The following is a 26738-nucleotide window of genomic DNA, read 5'->3' on the forward strand; positions in this document are numbered from 1 at the left end:
TTCATGAAAATATATTTTATTACTCAACGAATATTTAAACAAAAATTTACAAGTGACATCGTTTACTGTCAGACACAAATCTCTCAATAGGTACAAAAATTCTAATACTATATTATGATCTTTCATGTTGTATTGAGAAAGTCGTGTTTTAATATAAAATGTATATTAAATATGGAAATGATTCTGCTATTTTGTTTTGTGAACCGACATGTCCCAGCGTATACTATATATCAGACACTAATCAAGATTACAGAAGCTACATAATTATACAACACCCAAGTTGTAAGGAAGCACAAATCACAGCACATTATATAACACAGAACTTTTCTATATTTTTGCTTTAACATATTTATATTCATTTGGACTATAATAAAATACGAGAAACTCCAATAATCTAATTAATTCACTCAAATTCTACGTTTTTCATAGTTTAAAATTTTATATGCTTCATCATCATGCGTATATTGTGTATTTTGTCAGTCTTCCTGAGGGAACTAAAACTGGGAACACTAGTTCAAATGTAAATACACGCCCTCTTCGTTTTGTATATTAAAATTATAAATTCAAATACAATGTTCAGACCCTAATTCTAAATGTAGTAGAAAACTAACGTTAAAAGAACATGAGTATACATGATGAACATTGTACGGAGATTAGGTTCTACAATAAGACTATTAACTATAACTAGTTACAGAACATTCATGACTTATACATAACACTCGTTCCATTAAAAGAAAATAATAAAATAATGCAACATGCACTTTCAAATTCAAAATTATAAATTACAGATAAGAAATAAGTAACTTCTAATAAATGCAAACTTTAATCTTACTTCGCAAACTTATACAGCACCATAGAGCAGCTACTGCCGAAACTTAAAAACACAGCCAGCTAACATGACTAGTATTATTTTTTCTTTCTTTCTTTTTAATATCATAAAGGATATGATTTACTAATAACTACTAATGGTATAAAGCATATGTTTTTCTCGAGCACAATGATGGTGAATGTCTAGACTCGCTAGAATCCACAACGCAGTCAACAAACAAGGCTTACTTTACTTCAATGAATCTTCCATTGCTAATATTATCACCCTTTTAACAATATGCACCATTTTTAGTGCTCATTTCATCTAATATAATGCCACTTTCTGCTATGACCAAAGTTTTATTGCATAGTAAAATTATTATTCTAAAGTATATCTTTAATGAAATAGAAATGTTTTATTGCTGACCATATGTCACGTAACACAAGGCTGAAAACTAATTTTTAATATTCTCTGTTCTTTTACCAAATAAAAATACAGCTTATTTCATAAAAATTCGGAGCAAACGGTGTGAATTCATTTATTTAAAGCTGAAATTTAGCTTAATTCATTGCTTGCAGCATCATATGAGATTTTTTGTTCACCGCTCCGCACAGCAGCTCTCATCTGCAAACCGTTTGCTATGACTTAAGTTTTCGCCTTAGAGCCCAAAAGATGACAAATATACAGCCTTATCTATGTCACAGTCATTTCTCTCGTGAATATGGGTAAACAGGTGTAAGATGAAACTACTAAGTCAGGCGCCAAGAACACAAAAATGTTTCTGCACAATGTATAACGGGAAACAGTATATTAAACGATCTAGCTTGAAATAATATTAATAAACAAATTTTGTTCTTCATTAAAGTGGAATACATGGATGCTGTGTTTGCAGCATTGATAGAAAGCTTCGAGAAACACAAGCAAGACATTCGCTCGAATTTTTGATTAGCAACATTTGCTGGACTCAAATAAGAAATTTTGAAAATGATATATTGATGATAAATGTCCTAATATAAATTTTTAAATATATTCGTGAGTGTCAAAGTTCTTTTAAGTACCACTTATATATAATAAATGTCATACATTTGACTAGTATTACATGGAAATTTAAGTGTATTTTTAAAATTTCTGTTAGACCGTCCTTATAGAGTACAAAAGAAGAATGTGAAAAAGACAGTTCTCTCCTCAGTTTAGCCTAGTAACTTTTGCCAACTACTATTCAAAACTGTAGGCAAATGTCTTCCTTGTGTCTTCTGACATTTCCATTCTTGTTTTTCTGTAAAATATACTTTCTTGAAAATCCCATACGGGAAAAACTTCTATAGGAACTTATTAAAACACTAGACAAACAACAGTCTCTTGAATAAAAGGAGAAAAAAAACAAAAATCCTTTTGATGTTCGCTATTATGTTTTGCTCTTGATTAAGCGCTGATTCTTTCTTAAAAGGCAAGTTTCATTTGTTTGTGCTTTCTGTGTTGTTTTTAAAAACTTTGAAGCATTGATTCTAGTTTTTTATATAGGGCTGGCAAGCTACAGCTCTTCGGGGTCTTGCTGACAGGGAATTTTGTATATAAATTAGAAGTACTCATAATACGATTTGTTCCGAGTTAATAAGACTGAACACTGACTTTTCAGAAATGTCCAATTGGGCACCATATTTATCCAGAATTATCATATACGCTTCTCTGTAGTCTTTCCCTTTAAAACTTTTACTTCCTCCTCTCCCTATATGATCGCACATGCAGCAAAAATGCTTATAGACTATTTTATATGCCCGCTTTGGAATCCCTTGTTCAACTACATAAGGTCAGTCATATATACGGCACGCATATATATATATATATATATACACGCATATACATACATTCAGAAAAGAAACTCATTGAAGGCACTAGAGGCATAGCTCTGAAGCTTCAATGATAGTGTAGAGAGGAGAATAAAAATGCCAATTAATCTTTGTAATCACATACAGAAAACACTAACAAACAAAACTGAACAAAAAACAAAAAAGAAAAAAATGATGATGATGATTGTGAACAAGCATTACTAGATGTTTGTTATTAGTCTATATGCTTTTCCTGAAGATTACTCCATAAAAGCACAAATAAAATAAAACTGAGTATATCGCTCGCCTCAGACAAGGAAACAGTTAATTTTTAATATCTAATGTAAACAGACACATACTCTGAACTTACAAATTTTAGACTTTTTGGCTACACTAATATTAACACTATTTATCTTATAATATTAATCATTTGTCCGCACTCAAACTGTCTCTCTACCGAACTATCAAGATTACATTTCAGAGGCTGAACAATTGAGTAGAAGATTTAGATACAGCGTTTTCTTTTTATGTTTTTTTACGAACATATCTAAACTTCTACTTCCAGTAGCAGCAAACTACTAACATTTTTTTTATTGCTCTCTTTTTTTTCACTGGATAATTGAAAATCCCTGATTACACAATGTATATCAATCAACAGGTATTTATGCTGCTTGATTTTACTTAGAAAAATGATTTCTATAAAACAAAATATAAACACAAGATTAACACTTCAGAGGCTGAACAATTGAGTAGAAGATTTAGAAACCGCGTTTTCTTTTTATGCCTTTTTACGAACATATCTAAACTTCTACTTCCAGTAGCAGCAAACTACTAACATTTTTTTATTTCTCTTTTTTTCTTTCACTGGATAATTGAAAATCCCATTACCTGATTACACAATGTATATCAATCAACAGGTATTTATGCTGCTGATATTTATGCTGCTTGATTTTACATAGAAAAATGATTTCTATAAAACCAAATATAAACACAAGATTAACACTTCAGAGGCTGAACAATTGAGTAGAAGATTTAGAAACCGCGTTTTCTTTTTATGTTTTTTTACGAACATATCTAAACTTCTACTTCCAGTAGCAGCAAACTACTAACATTTTTTTCTCTTTTTTTTTTCACTGGATAATTGAAAATCCCATTACCTGATTACACAATGTATATCAATCAACAGGTATTTATGCTGCTTGATTTTACTTAGAAAAGTGATTTCTATAAAACAAAATATAAACACACACAAAATAATAAATGCAACATGGAATAAGGTAAAAACGTATGTACCTTAACATCTAACATGCTCTCGAATTTATAAATAATACTGCTAAACAAATCAACTTTTTAAGAACTGTAATTAGTTAAAACTTCGTTCGCTGGGACATACCGTTAAACTACATCAACCATTTAAAGCTGCAGCTATTTCTAAATACTTGCAAAAGGTCCAGCTGGCTGCAAGGTTCGGTTACCATCCAAGCCATCCATATTCATCACTTTCGCTATCGGGCTGCTGCACATTTACCTCAGATAACTTCACACACGGCCATCCCTTCCAATCAGCTTCATTGTCGGAAGACTCGTGTTTAACAGATGACTTGGTTCCTCCCTGAAGCGCTGAGTGTGCTGACAACCGAGTACGTGCTGGCCACAGCAAAGATTCAGACATACCGGAATCAGAAGAGTCTGATGAATCTGAATTTCCAATGTCTGCATTGTTATTTGTTTCCTTATAAGATGGGCCAGGTTCCTCAGTCATGTTTGCTGAACTCGATTGTATTTCTTTGATATTTGCATCATTTTGTTCAATTGTCGAACTTTCAATGATTTGGTCATTGTCATTATCAGTATTATCAGGTCCTCCAGTAGCACACGAACTCACTTGGTCGCCACCAGCACCAACTGAAGTACCATTTCTAGCGTCATTGGCACCAGAATCAACTGAAGTAATATTATCAGGTTCTTTAGTAGAATGAGAATTCACTTGGTCGCCATCAGGGCCAACAGAAGTAGTCCCATTCTCCATTACACTACTTTGATTTGGAAGTGCCACAACACTACTCCCAAAACGTTGACTGGAAAGGTTGTTTCCGTATAAATCCTCTAAGCGACGCAAAACCACTGAACACTTTCTCGTACGACTATCGGCCATGCCGGACTTAAGCTGCACTAACGGTATTATCGTTGAAATCTAAAATTAAGAAAAGAAGTTAGTTTCTGTTTCTACATATTAAAAACAAGTAATAAGCAATTACAATCTACTTGTGCTATTAAGTCTCTAAAAATTATAGTGACGAATGTGTAGTGCTGTTCGTCAATAAAGTTTATTCAGTTCTTGGAACAGATCAGGCAAAAGTGTTCTGGATTATGATATTAACTAAAAGTAGGCTGTTTACGATATTTGCACATTGTTACGACCAGTACCTCTCCGATTTCAGCGAGTACTGCGCAAGAAAAGTGCAGTGAAATCATTCTAGTATGTTGACCACCAACGGTTCCATATAAATGTGGACACTGTAATAATGCTGCCTAGTGCCCAGTTATTACCGTAAGTAATGTGTATCTTATGGAAAAATATAAGTTCCATACAAGATAAGCCAAGGTAACGGGTTTCACTGCAGTCTAATGGTACTCGTCCTTTTCTTTAAAAAAGTGGCGCAAAATAAGTTGACATATTTGAAATTAAAATGGAATTAAAAATTAAATTAAAAAGAATACGCTGTTGTCGGCACTTAACAATACAAAAGCGTGTAATGTAATTCTTAGAAATATCAGTAGGCGTGGTCAAGTAATAATATCCGTTACTAGTGTCCGTGAGTAGCCATGACTAAGCACAGTCGTTTGTTTGCAGTACATCGAGCTAAATTGTACTGTTAAACTCAGAAAGGAGAAGAATTACAAGTACTCAACAGAAATTTCAAAACTTGGACTTCAACAAGAAGCATTACCGTCGTTTGTTGTCCACCTTCGAGGAAAAAGGCAGCATGAAAGATGACATCGCATTGCTCCAGTTCGGACTCGGGAAAACATTGTGGCACTTCGAGTTGCCATAACACGTAGCCGAGGAGAGTCTACACGGTGTTCTTCAGAGCAAATTAACATTTCTCGCCGTTCAGTTCAACGAATGCTACACAACTATTTCAAGCTGTATCCGTATAATAGTACAAAATTACACAAGCTATCCCAACCTCAAAAGGAAAAAGGTGCTATTTGTACAGTGGTCAGACGTTTCTTTACAACACATGTTTCAGACGAGGGCTATTGTAGTTTCACATTAATAGGAACGTTGTTAGACTAAATATCCGGTTCTGGACAACAAAGACCACACATACACACACACACACACACATTGCAAGAAAAAGCAGCCTGGAGATGATGTTACGCGTGGCAGCTTTATCCAGTCAGAGACTGATAACAGTATTTTTGATGATACAGTTAACTCTCACGATATTTTGATATGCTTCGAAGGGCTTTTCTACCTCAGTTTTCTCAACTTATCTTCCGACAGACACTGAACCGTTGAAGCAATATAGAGCTATAGAGCTACCCCTTACACCGTTACTGCATTTTCTGAGCAAGCTTCTCGTGATCTTATGATTTATATTTCATATCCACAACGACATAATAGAAATTTCCTTCGTGTGCCTTTACGCCCAGATTTAAATCCGCGTTTTTAAAAGCCTATTTGAAGTAAGCTTTTCCTGTTCAAACAAGCAAATATTATGAAGTGCGAAGTCTGGTAGTCCAAATGTGTGGTGACATTCACGAAGACATATGCTGCAGAGTAGTATGAAACATGTGCACCTGCCTTGAACATGTACTACAGAGAAAAACTTTACAAGGATACAAAACTCTGTGGGCAGTGGTGTGCACATGTAGCACTCAAAAGTAACTTTGCAACCTGAATTCCAAATGCGCCAACTGTTCGTGCGCCACCCTGTATTATTTATTTGCCTCAGTTTCACTTGACAGACGAGATGCTGAAAGAGCTTGACTAGTTAGAGAGATAAACAGATATCGTTTTTGCTTTGTAGTTAGAAATTCTAGATCTGAAGTCCTTTATCGGAAATCCCCTAATCCGACAGGGGAATACTAGGATAGCATCTTTACACCAATTTCCCTTCCACTCCTCGTGGTAGTAATTGGGTAACAGAATTCTTACTTCAAAAGCAAACATTATTCTTCCGTAACATATTTACTTACTATAACAAATATGTTCGTACTAATTACAATGAAACGATATCCTCCGTTAATGAGCAACTTGCTTAAATTGATCATATTCTTAGAAATAGGGAAATAAACACTATTGGTTTTATTGATATTGGCTGAAGTTTCCGTTCTTTGCACGGGAAGAATAGGTCTATCTAAAATATGTGAGCCCTTTCCTTTTTACGATACATATTCCAATGAGTGTGTAAAGACAGAAATCTATAAGGTACTCCCCACTTTCGCCATTAATTTTCAAACACCTTTAATCAAAGTGGCATGATAAACACCTAGATTGAGGTGGGTAATAATTAGACATCGGGTTTTTAGGTTCTAAAAAACTGTGTTTTAGGTGCGTAAATTAGACGCCAAAAATACTAAATTAGGTGCTAAAAATGAAAAAATAGGTTCTTATAAAACATACTCATTTTTGAATGGAATGATGCATTACGATCTGAATACAAACTTTAAGATACAGAAATGCACGCACACGCATCATGTTACATTTTAACCTGCTCAATATTAAAACGTTGCTGAAATTAAGAATTTTTAATAAAATTGTATGTCTGTAAACAAATCTTCAGTACAAAACACAACACTTCCATTTCTGCACAATATAAGCCGTAATAGGCCTCACAGTAAATAATAAACAGTTTTTCCAGGTTTTCTGTTCCTGATCATCACTTCCGAGAGGGTCGAAATATTAATACACTTCACAAATAAACAGAAGAAAGTACCACGGAACAAAGATAAGTAAACTGTTCTTGATTAATTCAACGTCATTTCCCCCCTTGCAGATGTAAATCTTAAAACACACTATTTTAATGAAAAATCGAGATATTTACGTGTAAATTGAAAGAATGATTCAGACAATTTTTGAGGGAAACCCAACACGTAGGAACGCATTAGTTTATGCTGGACAGGGTTGGCAAAACCCATGGTTTTTATTAAAAAAAACAAAAAAAAAAAACGTTTTTTTTTTTTTGGTTTAAACCAGGTTTTTTTGGTTTAAACCAGCTTTTTATGGTTTAAATAATTTCCTTTATATATTCATATCATATATGGACAGAAATAAGTTTGTTTCGCCTTGATGTTATTATGCAACAACTGGGTTATGCTGGAAGGGGTCACATAAGCTTAAAGCGGAATAAAAACCGCTTCTCGAGTTACATCCGAGAGAAATTGTCCTCCATTTGTACTCGGAACCAGGACTAATTGGCCACAAATGCGATACGTCTGCCGACTTACTCACGAAGGAATCCTGATTAAAAAAATACGTTGTACTGATCTTTACGTGCTTCTTAATATAACTGTCAAGAGTCATTTCAGAAGGACAAAAAGATGAACAGTTGCACAAGTGAAACCATTACATATGAACAATTTCAAAGTACTACGGAGTACAGAAGAACTAATTTAGTTCAAGTTAGTTAACAACGACTTTTATTGGTCCAAATTAAAGAAATACACCGACTTAATCTGCATATCAATAAGAAAAGTGAATAAAAATACGAATTATTTGAGTCCACTTTGACAGACTCATTTATACATAAATAGATACCAAAGATACTTATTTCACTAAATGCCTCTCGTAGGGTCTGTATGACCCCCCCCCCCCTTCCACACACACACACAAAGTACGGCATTTTCGATGTATTTTATCAATAGTAAACACTGAAACGAAACAATATTTAGAATTTTTCTTCGATTGCAATTACATAACAATAATAACAACTACAAAAAAATCACAAAATAAACATTTATAAACTTATTAAAAAAAAAAAAAAGTTGCTTTTGTAGTATAATCTTTTTGAGTAATGAATGGGGAATTTAGGTCTGAATATAATACGAATAATATACGGCAGTGAAACGTGATAACCCACAAATGTGTGTTCATCAAGATTTTACAAACACTTACACTTTTACGAACATTTTTTTGTTTTTTTGGTTTAAACCAGCCAACCCTGATGCTGGATATAAAATGTACTACGAATCAAACTTCATACCTCCTCCCGTGAAAATGTTAAAGGTACTCCGATTTCCTTATCATATAGATACAACATAGAAAGAAGTACATGAGATGGAAAATCTCCGACATTCACACACGACCAAGCGAACTGCATTATAACCGTTATTAAATAAACAAGTAATTTAACAACTATGACAAATAATTTAGTTTTAAAAATTGATTTAACTTAACACGTGTGTGTAAGGCTTAATGTCACACAAGAACACAACAAGATTGGCATTAGTTCCTCGGAGTTACGTGTCTGAGCACATTGATTTTGGCGCGAGAAACCCAGTTCACTTTCTGGTAGGAATTCATCTGGTTCGGTAAAGCCGTAACCTTACAACTCTTACAGCCTTACTGTCAAAAAGGTTAAAACTGAAAAGAACAGTATAACCTGCACGTGTCAAATAATAATTCTGGAAAATAATTTATTTCTACTTACCCTTAGATAACGTACTGCAAGTACTAACACTATCTAATCACCGTAGTCACAAACTGGTAGTTCAAAATGAGCGCTAGAAAGGACAGACGAAAAAAATATAAATTAATTTAGTTACAGAGAACTCTATTATTTTTATTCCCTCTACAGATTTAGTAATTACTTGTAGGACTAGTTCCAAGTTTTCGACTATCCCCTGGATACTTGGTCGCAGAGGATAATTACAGGAAGAAAAATAAAAACATCAGGGAATAAAAGGGAATAGACTTACCAAAGGAAGCGCGGTGCTCGAACACTGTAAAGTCCAACAATCCAGGGTTTGAAAAAACCCGGGATTTTTTGAAAAAGCCCAACCCACCTGAGCCCATGTGGATATTTTCGGGTTTAACTGTTTTTTTTTTTTTTCTTCGAAATATTTCAATGCTTTGGGGGTATAAGTGTTAAAATGTGATTTATATTTCAAGATTATCATTATCACAACTTGTCACAATTGTCACAACAATTTTCTATTCACTGCAGTTTTGAAAAAAACGGACGCCATTTTAAAATTCTACGTTGGATCGCCGCCAAAGTATATACAGCTAATTTAGAGTGTCTCGTGCTTCTACTCTGAACATGTCACGTTAAAAATCAAACGTGACTTTGTAGCATGGATATCCGCTATTTTGAAGAAATAATGGCCGCCATTTTGAAATTTTACGTTGGTATGCTGCCAACATTTATTCAGGAAATTTAGTGTATCTCGTGCTTGTACCCTGAAAATTTAAACTTAAAAGACCGAAAGTGATACCCTGTACTATGTGTGGTACAGACAGACGAAAGAACAAATGTAGATCGAATCATCCCTGGAGCCTATGACGTTTGCCAAATATGAAGACAAAATATATTAATTAAAAACAAAGATATATAATTCGTGTTTTATAAAATAAATATTTCAAAACGTTTTATACGACATAAATATTTTCCAGTGTAAAATAAATAGTTTTATTGTTGGTCATGGGCGGCGATTAGGGGGAAAGGGGGGCAGTTGCCGGAATTACTCATAATGTATATAATTTCATTTGGAAATATGAAGTTTTGTATGTATTACTGGTTCATAGAATAAGAATGGTGCCATAAAATATTTGGCGTTCCATGAGTACGTATTGGTTGTCTTCCCGTGGAATTAAGAAAGCTACAGGAATTGCGTTCGAATTGCCACTAAAAATGGCCCAAAAATTAACCTATTGGAGCGCCACAATTCGAGGGTACTTTCATTTCTTCTTGCAAGGGTTCGATATGTTAGTCAGCCGCTCTGGAACTAATTGAGAACATCTTTCAAGAAAAGAAGTCCTTCACAAGTTATTCTTAATTGCACAAAAATCGACAGTTCCTAAAATGTATTTTCTTCTTTCTAATAATAAGGAATATTTTGATTTGATTTTTTTTTTCAGTTTAACATCCTGTTCAGCAGCGAAGTTATATGAGACGTGGACTTAATGATCAACGTGGAGTCCGAACCACGTGAGCTCCCCGGGAATCGAGCCCGGGTCACCCACGTCAAAGGCGTGTACGCTAACCGCTTAGCCACGAAGGAGCTCAGTAAGGAATATTAATTTTGCAATGTAATATACGAGTTTAGGGGAGTACATATACAGTATTGTATATACAATTAAATTTAGTAAATTCAGCATAATTCTAGGTTTTCGGATTATTTTGTATAACTGAAATGTGGAGTGACTAAGTATTGCTGAGTTTTGATATATTACAAGAAAGTGAAAACTGTACTTAATGGCAGCGAACATGTTTCTGGAAGCTGCAAAAGTATTTCTTTAAATGTCATAGCATATGCTTGTAGTATTTACTGTCATTCTAAGAGTAATACCACATAAAATAGCATGCATGGAATTAAAAATATAAGTTCATTAATTTTCAGTTTCAATATAACTTTTGCAAAACAAGCCCCATTATTCATTACTATGATTATTTGATTAATATTATCCTTTCCATTTATTTGTTTTGCAGATTTGTTATTAAATAGGCCCCTAATCTGATCACACAATTTTCCAGACAGAATTTTAAGATGTTCTTGAGCAAGGAGTCAAATCTCTTCTTACACCTTCGTTGTTTAAGAGAACAAAGGGCTAGTATCTACTTGCGTTGCTCTTGTCAATTTAATTAATAAAATACGAAACACGATATACGGTATTTTAACTGAAAAAGACAGTATCCTAATAGTTATACAACCTTTTGTCAAACAGTGTTACAAGCAACCAGAAAAACTAACATTGATATCAAATATTCAGATCATGTCTTCCCTCCACCCCCACTTTTAACGTCCAAACGCCGACACTGGTTGGAGTTCACTTCCGATACTACGTGCGTTCAATTACGGGAATTTCTCGAGCACTTGTTGCAAGACGGCTCCTTCCAGAAAATTAATTTAAAACAATTAACACTGACATAAATTCGTATTTTATAAAGTAAATGTTTCAAAATGTCTTAAATGAATTCAATATCTTCCAGCGTAAAATAAATAGTTATTGTTGAATTATTCAGTTGCGACGCTTTGTGCGTTGAATTGCGGGAATTTCCCGAGCACTTCTTTCGTTATTACTTTTTTTCTTCTTTCTTCGAAAATGCAGCTTTTTCTTGGTGTACATCGAAACGTCCACTAGTAAGGAAGTTTGAATTCAGCATTTGAAATAGTAAGCGTTACGTAATCTTCGGAACTCCGAGCATTAAGCTTCTTAAATTTGACAAGAATTTTTACGCTATTGCTGGTGTTGATTCTGCAGAATGCTTATTTGAAGAGTAGCAAAAAATAACTGAACTAAACTGTTGTTGGAAAACCAAATTTTACTGAAGAATACTTGTGTTACCATCAAAGGTAATAAAACAATAATACTAATAGTTTTACTAATGCACTACATATTTACTAGTAGTACCGGCACCTAAACTTTAAACCCGATGAGGGATAACGTCCCTCGGCGTCGCCTAGTCAGCGAGCATACTTCTCACGGAAAGTATTTTCTAAAATATAGAATCGCATATCTTACTTCCAACAGGCTATAAGCATAATCTATACATTAATTTGTACTATAATTACCTCAAGCTAAGTCTTTTTTTAATTATTTATAAAAATTCATTCAGAGCATTCAGAAGTTTATAAAAGTATTATGTTGTTGTATACCTTAACGTGAAAGCATCTTATTCGCCCAGGAAAGTCCAAAATCTGATAAAAATAACTTTCAATGTAATTACCTTAGTTGTACCAACAATATACTAACAAAAAGCTCAAAAACCCAGGTAGGTTTTTTCAGGTGGGTCCAACCCGAAAAAACCCGGTGGGTTTTTTCGGGCTGGGCCCACTTGGGCAAATCCTGCAACAATCACACGCCAAATGGTGGTGATGCATGTTGCAATATGGTGTAGTCAAATTGTGCGAACTTTTGTTCTCTAGCGAAAAGTCGCAAACTCGTGCTGATATTTTTGTTATGCCAATGCTGAATTTTGTAATTCCTACTTCTCATTCATCACTTAACAATTTCTTGTCTAAATTTAATTTTGGTTTTCTTAAATGAATAAATACATTTTCAAATACGATTCTCTACTTAATTTATGGCACTCTATAAAATTTCTGAATCTTCTATTTAGTGTCGATTTTATTTTAGACGTTTCAACAGACTTCATACCGGGCTTTCCGTTTTTGAATCCTTAATATGCCCTTGACATGGACTTTCGGATTTCTTTTGCTTTTCCCTATATAACTTTCATGCTCTCTGCATTTTATTTCATAGATAGCCGATTCTTCACTGGGATTCCTGTAATAACTCTTAAATTGGATAATGTTCTTTTCTAAAGTCTTGGGAGGGTTTATAAGCTGTATGGAAATAGCATTGCCTATAAATCCTATTCAATGCAGTTGTCAATCTGGAAAATTAGGCAATGCACCCATTTTGCGTGTTTCGTATCTGTTTCAGTCTATCGAAACGTAAATACATTTTACCTTGGTTTCGCTTAAAAAAAAAAAAAAAAAAAAAAAAAAAAAAAAAAAAAAAAAAAAAAAAAAAAACTCAGAAATTGATTTTTGCCGTATTGCAACTTGCGTTGCCACCATTTGACGTGTGATCGCTGAACGTGACAAGGTATGTTTCAGCACCACTCTTCCCTTGGCAAGTCCGTTCCATTTTATTCCCTGATGTTTTTATTTTCTTCTTCCTGTTTTTATTTCCAGTGACTAAGACTTCAGGAGAGAGTCGAAAATTTGTAAGTATAAGTACCGGTAATATTCAGGAATACGGAAATCCGTAAGTAGAATGATAGCATTTCCGTGCGTAGTTTTATAATTTATTATTTCATTTGTGATTTTAATAAAATTATTTTTAAGTTCTCATGCAGGGAATAAAAACTAAACATTTCATTCACATCCCATGTTTCTGTGAAAAAAAAAAAAATAAATAAATAAATAAAATAAAATGAAGCAAGACTAGAACAACAATAACCACATCAGGTATAGCATAGAAATTACGACTATTCTCTCAATGCTTTAGCACTGGGTCACTATTTGTAAATAAACAGTCAAATTAAAGGACCACAATTATTTCACTTTTACTCGACTAACCATATCATTCTTAGTATTAATCTTATTATTATGAATACGATGACGATAGTTAGTAGAAACGACTTATGATTAACAATTGAAACGTATTCTAGAATGAATATTTCAAGTTCGACTCCATTTAGTTGACCGATTTGATTTGACTGAGTTTAGAGTCCCTTTCAGCAGCAAGGCTGTATGAGACGTGGATCTATAGCTTAACGTAGAATCCAAACAACATAAGCTGCCACCAGAAAACGAAACCGAGGCTCACACGTCAAAGACGCGTAAGCTAACCTTAACCGCTCGGTTGGTTGACCGAAAACTCATATTAAATTAAATGGAATATCCGTATCTAGTTACCTTATTTGTAAATAATGAGGTTCATAGTACCTAAAGGTTCAGTCCAGTCGACAGGGGTTTTACGCGAGAGATTTAAAAATAAAATAATTACCATATGTCTCGGGAAGATTACAGTACAGGAACAAACAATCGTGGATCGCTTCCGTCTAACAAAGGAGGGTCACGAAGTGGCTCCGCTGAGATCCGAACGAACAATTGTGTTTGCATTTAATATATTATAACTAGACGAATCCCAAACTTGTACGTGCCACCAGGCGGAATGTCGTGAGTTACAACATATTTTGTAATGTAAAAGCAAGCAGAATAGTTTGAACCGGGTCATTCGTTCGGAAACGGTTGGGTAAAAAGAAAGGTCGGTGAACACGTATCCCACCATTTTTAAGGACACACTTTTTGGGATAAAAAATTTTGCCCTAGGGTCCCAGACTGGGTCCAACTCAAAATTTTCAAAAGGAAGAGGGGTAAAGTAGCACATCGTTTGAAAGCTGTTCTTAAATGAAAGAAGATGGAGCAAGTCTCGACTTTCTACGACAACCTTGTGCAAAATGGCGGCGGGTCAGAATGTAAACAAAACCTCACTTGAAAATAGATGGCCACCTTGAATCCAAGATGGCCGTTTGAAACCTATAAAACCTAGGTCATTCATACCAGTACAAATCTAAATCTCCATTTTTCTCTATTATGTATTTACAGTAGAAACAATAGGAAGACTAAAGAACAATTGAATTTCGATTCACTTCAACTATTATTTCATATGTTCTGTTCCTAATGCACGTTCGTCACGGTTCTCTCGATATCATTTACGTAAATATAACAAATATACGATGAACACATAACTGACTTCCTTTTCATACTGCTAAACAAAGTTGAATTCCTTCGGGTATTTTTCTAATTTTGTCATACGTAATTCATACATAAAGAACTTGCTGCACCAGTCAGGTTGGGGGCTCCATTGTAACGTATTCGTGATGGTTACATTTGTATGCCATTCGTTGGTTTGATAGCAATATTTCAAACTATCTATTAAAATGCTACAATAGCAATTAAAAGCGACTGAGTTCCAACCTATAACTTTGGCTTTCAAACCTTTCATTCACGGTTATGTGTGATTTCACGTTTAACAGAGACAAACATAACATTTTCAGTATGTGTACTTTAAATAAATTAGTTAAATACATCATTTTCATAAAGTTTATGTTTTAAAATTATTGTTCAAAGCCTTTGCATTTTAATAAGCCTTCTCTAAAATCAAAGCACGTGAATTGTGCTGCCAGCTTCCGAATTCTTTTAAACTATGTTTATATGTTTGTGGCCAATCCTTTCGACAATGAGATCTCGGGAACTACAGGCTCTAGAAGATAACGTTTTCACTGATCGATTGCAAATTTCGTGTAAATTGTTCAGTTCTAATTGAATATTTAAAAAACATGGCCACTATTTCTTTATTACATTTTTACGGGTACATTGGAAGTGTTGAAATTTTAAAAAACTAAAGCATCACATCCTGCGCATTATACATTCGAACACCACATTGTTGTATATGTCTCAGGCGTTTCTTTCATGGCCAAATAATAATGGAAAAGGATAACCATTTCTCCAGTCTAAGATGAACCTTTATTTTTGGAGTGTTTTGCCCAATGAACAGCATATATAATTGACATTATAATTAACTGTGTATGTAATGTATTTGCTTATTACATACTGCATCCAAGAAGAAAGAAAGCACTGGTCATACATGAATTAGAAACTCCAACCGGAAGTAGGCTCAAATCTTGCAAACGGTGCGAGATATTGAGAAAAAATAATAGAAAAAAGTTTCCCCTTTATGATACCCCTTGGCTTTTTTTTAATCAATATGTCTTTCACTTGTGTCTGTAAAGGGACATGTACAGATGTGAGGAATGATGCGCTGTGTAGAGAGCGCAGTTTCAGCTAGTCTATATTATAAAATTGAAAGTGACTATATTTGTGACTCTTAATATCTTGAACCGCTCGACCGAACTCGACCAAATTTCCAACGTAGATGCGGTTCTGGCCTGGGAGTGTTTTTAGCTATTTACTTTGACAGTACAACTTAGGGGAGGGGAAGGAGGGGGACGTAGAAAAAATAAATCTCAATAACTCTTGAACCACCCAACCGATCTCGATCAAACTTTCAACATACATAAGGTTCGGGCCTGGGATGTTTTCGTCATTTTACTTTTACGGTGCAACTTAGGGGAGGGAGAGGGGGCAGATATATGTAAAAAGAATAAAAATAAAAGTGACTGTCTTTGTGACTTCATCACGCTTTAACCACAGGACCGATCTTAATCAGATTTTCGATATGGATGAAGTTCGGGCCTGGGGTGGTTTTTATCATATCACTTTGACGGTAGAACTTATGGGAGGAGGTAGGACGGGGAGATATATAAAAATAAATTAAACTTAATAACTTTTGAACCACCGGACCAATCTCGATAAAATGTTCAACCTAGATGAAGTTTAAACCGGAGATGATTTTCGTCATATCACTTTGACGATGTAACTTAAATGAAGGGAAAGACATTACAAATGATCGAAAATGACCGATATTAGTGCCGAATGTATAGTTTTTGAGGTCGCTGAGATGAACAATGACACTTCCGATGCCGTGCCCCACAACATGGGGAGGGGAGGAGGATATATAAAATCATCGAAAATGACCAACATGAGAGAGCGTTTTAGTAATAGTAAAAAGTGACTGACTAACGGAACATGTTACAATTTTTTCTTAATTTAACCCAACGAAGCGGGTAATTTATGCTAGTAAATAATTTACAGAAAACATTCGTTTGCAAGATTGGCGAGCAGTACCAAACCACATGTAAATCATTTCAGTGCATCAAGCTGCGCAAACTTTATTGGTTTGTCTTCGTCACAATATTCCAAGAAATACCATATTTATATACAAATTCATTTTTCACTCTGACAGCCATATTGGATTACAGATGATATTTTGTGGATATCTATTATTAACCATAAACGTAAATACCACATTTCGCTTCTGCAACACCAGTGGTTTGAGCTGGACATGCATTAGATACATAGTGCGACATTTTGAGCTCAAGATTTAGCGTCTTTGAACATTTCGCATCTTTTCGTCACCCCCTACTGATCAACTTTCAAGCCGAATTTGGTTTTCCTAGCTTCAGCAGTTCGGTATACCTATCCTTTCGATATAGGTTTTATGCGACCACCTTGGATTCAAGGTGGCCATAGATTTTCAATTGTTTCGTTTACATTTTAACCCGCCGCCATTTTGCACAGGGTTGTTGTAGAAAGTCGAGACTAACTCCATCTTCTTTCATTTAACAACAGCTTTCAAACAATGTGCTACTTAACCCCTCTTGTCATTTGAAACTTTTTAGTTGGATCCCACCTGGGACCCTGCGGGGTCCCTGGGACAAAACGTTCTAACTTACAAGTGACTCGATTCAAATTCCTCTGCCAGGTAATTTTTTGTAGCTTTTATATTACAAAATATGTTGTAACTCACGATATTCCTCATGGTGGCACGTATAATTTTGTCTAGTTATAACATATCAAATGCAAACGAAATTGTCTCGTTCGGATCTCAGCAGAGTAACTTCGTGACCCTCCCTTGTAAGTAGCTACTGTTCTACCCATTTCATGTACTAATGCTACCAAACCTTGTAGAGTTTTAAATAAGAGTACCATACGTTTTGTTTTGTATTATGAATTTCAGCATTTATTATTCAAGTATTTGAAGGTCACAATATGTTAAGGTTTTAATTTTGTATTATACCCTCTTATGTATAAAATAAAAGAAAAAAACGATGTACGCATCCTTCCTTGTAAAAATACTAGGAATGCAATGGATATACCCGATTGCAATGAAATGAGCTGAGCGAGCTTAAACTACGTAATTAGGAAGCGTTTTTCGGTGATTATTCCTCGATGGTACATCGGATTTTTGATTTCGACCTATGTTGTCACTCAGCACGACATACTCTATCAGCGTGCTAAGTTTGGTTGAGATCGGCCAAACGGTCTAGGAGGAAGCGTTTTTCGGTGATTATTCCTCGATGGTACATCGGATTTTTGATTTCGACCTATGTTGTCACTCAGCACGACATACTCTATCAGCGTGCTAAGTTTGGTTGAGATCGGCCAAACGGTCTAGGAGGAAGCGTTTTTCGGTGATTATTCCTCGATGGTACATCGGATTTTTGATTTCGACCTATGTTGTCACTCAGCACGACATACTCTATCAGCGTGCTAAGTTTGGTTGAGATCGGCCAAACGGTCTAGGAGGAAGCGTTTTTCGGTGATTATTCCTCGATGGTACATCGGATTTTTGATTTCGACCTATGTTGTCACTCAGCACGACATACTCTATCAGCGTGCTAAGTTTGGTTGAGATCGGCCAAACGGTCTAGGAGGAGTTCGCGGACAACCAAACAGCTAACCCGAGTATAAGAGCTTCGCTTCGCTCAGCTCAATAAATTATTTTCCATATGTAGATCGTTTTGCTTTCATTTATTTGAGGATCATTCCCATAACATGCTCCTCCATAGCCACTATCTTCTATTAGAGAAAGTTTACAGATAAGAAAATACTAAATTTCAGCAAGTCTTCAAATTTTGAAAAATGATTTTAGGAACGGAAGGTTACACGCTGTACAACCTGAAAAGGCTACGTTAAATAAATCATTCTTCAATTTGATGTTTTCATCACATTGTATGACCGAATGGCACTTTCTTTTTCCTGAGAAGGAATGAGCATACATTTATATTACTCGAGAAGAGGCAACTTGTCCTGATACGGATTGTTACGAAAGTAGTCCGGTGTCGTTGGTGTCTTATGTTGTAGTTTTTAAACATAGTATTTAGTTTGCGTTGGGAAGGAGGCTGGAACATCTTTTTTTTAAAACATTTATTTCACTTCTATTTTTCATTTTGGTGATTTTCTTTCATAAATATAATTAAATCATCACTGGTTAACGATTCAGAAAAGTTCTAAATTTCATTTATTTTAGCACGATATCTACGAACAAACTTCATCCAAAACAAATCCTATACTGAAGTAACACTGTATTGAGTTTTACGTCGTACGGATCCTCCCTTTAGGCTACTGATAATAAGAAATGAATTGTTCAAGGACAATATAAACAACGATTTTCTGAACAGCCCAGCCTCATATCACTCAACAGTGCTCGCTGGGTCTGAACGAAGTAGACTGACAGCAGACTAACTGACTTTATTAAATGTTAATACTTAAACGTACACTCCACGTAAAGCCGGGCTTACTTTACAAACCCAAGTCTCCCTCCATCTGGTACTCTTACGCAGAAACAGACAATGGTATTACCTTCAACTATGTGAACAAGCATCCGGAAGAGCTAGGTTAAAGTTCGTTAGTTGGCATCCCGCTAAAATAAATAAAAATTCAAATCTTTATCTAAATAGTGAAACAATGATGATTTAATTATATTTATGAAAGAAAATATCCTCTTCTCTACATTTCTGCATTCCCTCAGTTACCGTAGCATACACATCCTACGTTAGTTAATAAACCATTAGGTTTGAAATACTGCCAATACTTCTACGTTTACCGCTCTTGCGTTTACTTAATATCACATTAATACGCGAACTTCACTTTTCTCCCTAATTAATCATCACACAAAGACCATCATTATTACCATTTACGTCGGCAAGATTTTACTTTAACTCGGGCAGTGATTTTAATCGGTTCTTATAGGTTCAGTCACTTCCTGAAACTGTTTGTGCCTCAGTCACTTGTTGGAACTGTTTGTGCCTTTGGTGCGACATCCTTGGTTGAAAGATAGATTGGTGGTAGTTCGTATATTTTTTTCCCACTAGGTGTCTGCGTAGTCATATGATTAGAGATGCAAGGGCTCCGAAAAAACTGGCTTTTTGAAAAAAAAAAACTCGGTATTTTCTGCTTCAATTTTTTGCTCGGGAAATTTTGGGCTTTTTTCAAAATTCTGCTTTAAATTGATAAAGCAGATTTTGTTTCACTTCTCTACAACACAAAAAGTCATTTAATTAGTGGTTGATGCCGGTAATAATATAAAACCTCGAATTTTACAACAATTTTACTTCAACATATTTGCATTATGAATTTCAAAGGATTAACCAACGTACATAATAAGATTTTTTTAACCTCCTATATACAAAAGTAAGCAGGGTTGGCAAGAACCATAGTTGTTTTAGAAAATGCCAAAAACCCGTTTTTTGGGGGGAGTTTAAACTACTTTTTTTTTTTTTTTTTTTTTTTTTTTTTTTTTTTTTTTTTTTTTTTTTGTTTTGTTTAAACCAGGTCTTTTTCGGTTTAGATATTTTGCTTTATGAATTTATATTACATATTGACAGAAATAAGTTTGTTTCTCCTTGGTGTTATTATGCAACAACCGGATTATGTTGGAAGAGGTCACATAAGGTTAAAGAAGTCCGGTCAGTAAATTTCTTAAATTGGGAAACTCCTGCCATAGCCATCGGAAAAATTCCGTCATTACTCTAAATGTAAAACAATAACGGAAAAATCCTGTTATTGCTTTGCATGTAAAATTTAAAGGTCAACGTATCATAATCAGTACGCTAAAACTGAGGTATTAAATTACAAATTTAGTACGTACATGTAATTGAAGGTCCAATCCAAGCTAATGTTGAGAGCTACGTAGGCATTCGATAAATTTTGCCAATTTCTATCAATATATTTAAGCAAACTTGGCTTCTTTATAAAACAACAGACATTCAGGCATGCAGAAATATACAATTTGGTTTCGTTTCGTATGTTCAGGCTTAACATCCTTACGTAATACCGAGGTTATCAAGGAGAAAACTTTCGCTTAAAGTTACATCCGAACCGCTACTTTGTTTACGCATGAGAGAAGGGTTGTGGTTCGACCGAGAATTGAACTGAACATGGGACACCTTGATTAAAAGGTGAAAAGGAAATAAAACTAATGCAGATGATTTGATGTGTGGGAACGTCACCATGAAGTTCACACGATTCGCATTTTTCGTTCTTTTTATTTTCTTGGTTTAAACCAGTTTATTTTTTTTTTAAAAAATCACCTGGTGTAAACCAGCCAACCCTAAAAGTAAACACTTCTTTTAAAAAATACAAAAAATAACTAACAAAATTCTATGTAGTATTTTTACTTCAAAATATTCCATACTCTCTTTTTGGAACAAAAAATAAATAAATAAATAAATAAATAAAATAAAAAATAAATAAACAAATAAAACATAAGAGAAATACTTAGATTTACATGATACACTTAAAAGACTGCACATCTAGATTTTGCTTCTGTATATTCTTGAATTGAAGTTCTACAGTTTTATATAACCATCCTCACGGTTTACTCAGTCCTCGAGTTTTCTGATATTTAACAAGAGGGATTCAGTATATGAAGGGTGTGAGGCAAGAACATGGTAACCCACAATTTTTACTATTTTAAGAAATTAGATTTTCTGCCGCACAATCCATTTTGAAAGTCGGAAAGCTAATTTTTCACATCAGACTATACATGAAGGATTAAACGAAGCGGTATGCGTTGCTGTCTATCTGGTGCTGCATAACTCAGCAATTGAAAATATGTTGGTCACCATATCCTTGGCTCACACCCTTCATATCATTACGGAACTCTCCCCACCCCATCGCCACACACAAACAAACAAACGAAAAAGAAAAAAAAACTACGGAATATATTTAAGATAAATACAACTGCACAACAAACATGACTGAGTGGAGCTTTTGCGCTTTTATCGGGAAGTCTAGGATTCAACCCTTCTGACAAAGCTTTTCTTCATTCCATCTGTGAAGTAGAAATAGTGCGTGTACTGTGAGTTGGCCGACTTCCTTTCTTATTGCTTTTAAATCGTTATTGTTACTAATTACCAGCAGTGACGGTTTTGCGAAGGTTAATGGGGCGGTCTTTAGGACTGAAGCCTGCTCTCCAAAATTACGGAATGTCTAAAACAAACGACATCCATTAGTTATACCTTTACTCATAAACTTTAAGCTCCCGTCAAATAAAAATTACGAATGTTTAGAAAAACTAAACATTAGTAAGAAAAACCCCTGCCAAAATACTATTCTAAATCAGCCACTGATTCTCAGTATAAAATGATCTTCAAGGTTGTATCCAGAAGATTATCGCTAAATATATAAACGAAACGAAATATTAGTTATGCCCGTACTCATAAACTTCAAGCTCCTCCCAAATAAAATTAGAACATTTTAGAAAACGAAACAATCAGAAAAACCCCTCCCAAAGTACTTTTCTAAATCCGCTACTGATTATTTGTATAAATTAGTATTCAAGGTTGTATCCGAAAAATTATTGCTAAATCGTTGCACAATTACAGTATAACAGAAATGTGGAAGTACGGTTTGACGAATATATTGAAAAACGTACGCTTTGACGGATATATAAAAAACATAACTTTTGCGCTAGAAGCTTGAGTACTAAGCTCTTAGAAATGAAAAACGGATGACAAACTGAAATGATCCAGAGAAAAAAAAGTCGATAACTCAAAAGTTAAAATAAAGTTAAATAGCCTCTAAAATTGCCCTCAAATACTACATTCTTTATGTTTGCTTTAATTCGTAAAGCATGTGCTCCACCTTTCTTGATGGTGAATTTCAGAGCGAAATATGGCATTTAGGTCATGAAATTCTTACCTAACTATAGAATATACTATAAGAAAGCTAGTTAGATAGAAAAATCATGAAAATGAAAAAAAGCCAAAATTTCCAAAATTCTCGTTTTTTTCCCCAAAAGCCGGCTTTTTATGTGAAAAAAAAACATCGATTCAAAAAAGCCGGCTTTTTTGCATCTCTACATATGATAGTTTGCTACTGTGATGTCGCATGTTCTGTCTCCTTGTAGTGTGTTTGGATAAACAGATATTTTCAATTTTTAAGCCATGCTGGATTTCCGTCATTTGCGGTGCGTGCTTTTATTTTATGATATTATTTTCCTTCTCGATCTGTTTTGCATTCGTGTATTTTTTTAAAGTACCAGATGTATTTTTACGGAGTTTGTTTTAGCCAGCTATATTTTAGGGGGTTTGGAGGCGGGAGCCCGCAAAAACATTCCTGTCCAAGATGATTATCGCATATCTATAACCGTCTTCTTGTAAGAATATAATTTGATAATGATTTTGCAGGGCACTTTTAATACTGATGCTATGTGTATAATCGGGAAATGTATATTTGTGGTAAATTTCATGAAAGAAGAATTACAAATACAAAAATTATGATGAGTAAAACAAAGTGTTGGTAAATGGACAAAAAAGTTTTATTTTCGTTTTACTGTTCTTATTTACTGCTCTTTTGATATGAAATTTGCCATACATGTCTTTGCCAATTATACACATACTAACATTATAAGAAATATCGGACGAATTCGTTATCAAATTATATTCCTAGAACAACATATTTATAGACATGCAACAATAATTTTGAACATAAGTGTATTTCCGAATACAAGCTGTCTACATTTTACTTTTTCGTTTTGAAATCTTTAGGTGAGAATTAAATATCGTAGTTGAACGTTATGGATAGTTTGGATTAGGTTAATTTAGAAACTGGTTTTCACTTCATTTATAGTATGTTAGTTTTATCTGTGGCAGATTTTTGATCCACATTTTGGACAACTTGTGTATTACAGTTGTTTAAGAATTGATTTATCTGAACCGGTTTCTAGAGTAGTTTGGGAAGCAGTTCCCTATTTTTTTCTATTCTCCGGAGTTGTCTAGCAATGAGTTTTAGGGGAAACAGGTTGTCTGTTCCGAGGAACTGATTCCTAGACTGCTCTGATGAATTGTTCTTGGGAAATGATTCCTAAACTGCTCCGGGAACGGAGTCAAGATTAATCGGTTGCAATCATTGTCCGGGTCAAAGTAAAGACTTGCCTTTATCACCATCTCATGCTGACATTTCGTCTGATTCCGTTCATTTCTCCGTAAATTTTGTATTTCGAGGCTGCCATGTTCGGCAGTTAATCCCTTAAACACTAACTAATCACAATATTTAAAACCGTGAATCATCACAGATGTGTGCCAACAACACACTTTTAACCAAGACAAAACTGACTATCTCGAAGTACGTTTTAACTTGAGAAGAAAAGATTTTCAGTGGATTGACTGAAATAATAACCGTCAATGAATAAACGCAAAAATAACTTCATATTGAATTTCTATTAACATTAACAAGACTAAAAAGTATCAAAGTGCCAAAAGGCAGACTAGAAAAAAAGCAATCCCGGGAAGTGTCTATTCACCGACCAACAAAACATTCCCAAAAAATTAGAGCAGCAACTGAAACAGTAGACATTGATAACAAGGTAACAAGGGACTTAATTAGTTTTATAATAAATATTTGACCATGTTTAACAATTTTACAGTACTGGAACACACCAATGTCACCTACTTTCATAACAATCCGCCTCAGAATACCAACTAACGAACTACGCAGACCCAAGAACTCTTCCTTGTGCATATCAATTTTGGATAACGCGCTGAATATGAAAACTCCTAGTCTCCCTTGGCCCTAACGCGAATTACATGTAATACCAGCCTGTATTTACTACCTAGCATAGTGTTTATGTTCTTTCCGTGCATGCCTGATCTGTAAAGATACGTCTACGCAATCTTCGCAGAACACTTCTAAGATACTGTACGGATACTTAAATGTAGAGTGTAATGTAGGCTTAACCCAATCATTGCTACTGATAAACCCCCGCACCAACTTATGCTAAGTAGTCATTACAATAGGCGTATTAGGAAAGGTATGTGCAAAATGAAAGATTTTTCATCTAGCTGCATATAGTGCTATTGTTCGTGTAAGAATAATAACTGGATCGGTCTTGGTAAAGCTATCCTAGGAATTGTTAAAACCAGGGTTGGCTCGTTTAAACCAGGTTTTTTTTTTAACTGGTTTAAACCAAAGAACCAAAAATGCTTTAAATCGTGTGAACTTCGTGAAGTTTCCACATATCAAACCATCCGCATTACGTTTATGTACTTTTCACTTTTTAATCAAGGGGTCTCGTACAATTCTCGGTCGAACCACAACCCATCTTTCAAATGTAAACCAAGTAGCGACCCGAGGTGTCCCTCTAAGAGAAAGTATTCTCCGTGATAACCTTGGTATTTCATAAGGATGTTTAGCCAAAACATACGAAATGAAACCAAATTATATATTTCTACTTAAATTAATGCCTGTTGTTTTATAAAGAAGCCAAGGTTGCTTAAATATATTGGTAGAATTGCCAAATTTATCAACTGCCTACGTAGCTTCCAACATCAGCTTGGATTTGACTTGGTTTTAATTTTACTGAATATCTACATGCCAAATTTGTAATTTAATACCTCAGTCTTGGCGTAGTGATTATGATACGTTGACCTTAAAATTTGACATACAAATACATTTAAAGTAATAACAGGATTTTCCCGATTTATATATAATTCTGGATAATGTTTTTACTTGTGTAACTGTTTATCTTTTTGTCCTTCTGAAATGGCTCTTGACAATTATATTAACAAGTAGGCCTATGTAAAGATCAGTACAACGTATTTTTATCAGGAGTCCTTCGTGAGTGAGTCGGTAATCGCATTTGTGACCAATTAGTCCCGGTTTCGTGTCTAAATGGACAATTTCTCTTGGATGTATGCCGAGAAGCGGTTTGGATTTCGCTTTAAGCTTATGTGACCCCTTCCAGCATAGCCTTGTTGTTGCATAATAACACCAAGGCGAAACTAATTTCTGTCCATATTTAATATAAATACATAGACTAAATTATTTAAACCAAAACCCTTTTTTTGTTGTTGTTTATTTCAATAAAAACCATGGTTTTTGCCAACCCTGGTTAAAACTGACCTTTATTTGTGACAATACACACTACTTCATTTGTTAAAAGAAAAAAAAATGTGAAGACCTATTCTAATTAAGACATTCTAATATTTGCTACTCTATACGCACGCTGACGTACAGAGTGTGACAAATTTCGCTTCCTCACATTTTGAATAAATAAAAACAACAATCACTTCGTTTGTTGACACAACAGTTTCCCAAATACAAGCTTTAAACTGTAGTACCCGAAGTGATGGTTAGCTATGCTAAATAATTATTTAAAGTGAATAAAACAATATATGACTGCTATTAACATATCTAATAATAATAATTCACAAATTGTTATACTCCCTTATTCACGAAAGAGCACATACATACTCACAAAGTTTGTAGTCCTTTCTAAGCGGCACCTGTTAGTGACACATGGTCAGAAAACGTTTAAATGATTAACCAATACAAATACCCATCATGTTTCGTTGTTTCATATTCCATCATCTACTGCCAGATCCTCGGGGCAAAATATTAGAACACTACACCTACACTAACAATTTACTCAGCATTTTCAACAAAATAAACACCATCAAATTTCACCAACCTCTCTCCTACTATCCGCCATACTGAAAAATCGCGCCATCACT

The 26738-nt window shown here is 34.6% G+C and overlaps 1 protein-coding gene across 5 annotated transcripts; it reads right to left on the minus strand.

The window, feature by feature from the left end:
* LOC145688067 (uncharacterized) lies at window positions 1-26738 on the minus strand. Of its 5 annotated transcripts, none has more exons than XM_081761776.1 (3): window positions 26696-26738; window positions 9294-9366; window positions 1-4828 (listed from the first exon to the last, which is right to left on the minus strand). In XM_081761776.1, exon 3 carries the CDS (start codon window positions 4787-4789, stop codon window positions 4106-4108), a length of 684 nt encoding a protein of 227 aa, XP_081617902.1. In that variant the 5' UTR covers window positions 4790-4828; window positions 9294-9366; window positions 26696-26738; the 3' UTR covers window positions 1-4105. The 5 variants fall into 5 exon arrangements, with proteins under 5 accessions (XP_081617902.1, XP_081617903.1, XP_081617904.1 ...); XM_081761777.1 differs by lacking the exon at window positions 26696-26738 and adding an exon at window positions 26483-26689; XM_081761778.1 differs by lacking the exon at window positions 26696-26738 and adding an exon at window positions 26479-26689.

This window comes from Thermobia domestica, chromosome 6, assembly GCF_964235325.1.
Source record: "Thermobia domestica chromosome 6, izTheDome1.hap1.1, whole genome shotgun sequence".
Lineage (NCBI taxonomy): Eukaryota > Metazoa > Arthropoda > Insecta > Zygentoma > Lepismatidae > Thermobia > Thermobia domestica.

Bases quoted from the DNA above. Each gene is read 5' to 3' on its own strand.
- LOC145688067 (XM_081761776.1), bottom strand. From the start codon at position 4,789: ATGGCCGATAGTCGTACGAGAAAGTGTTCAGTGGTTTTGCGTCGCTTA.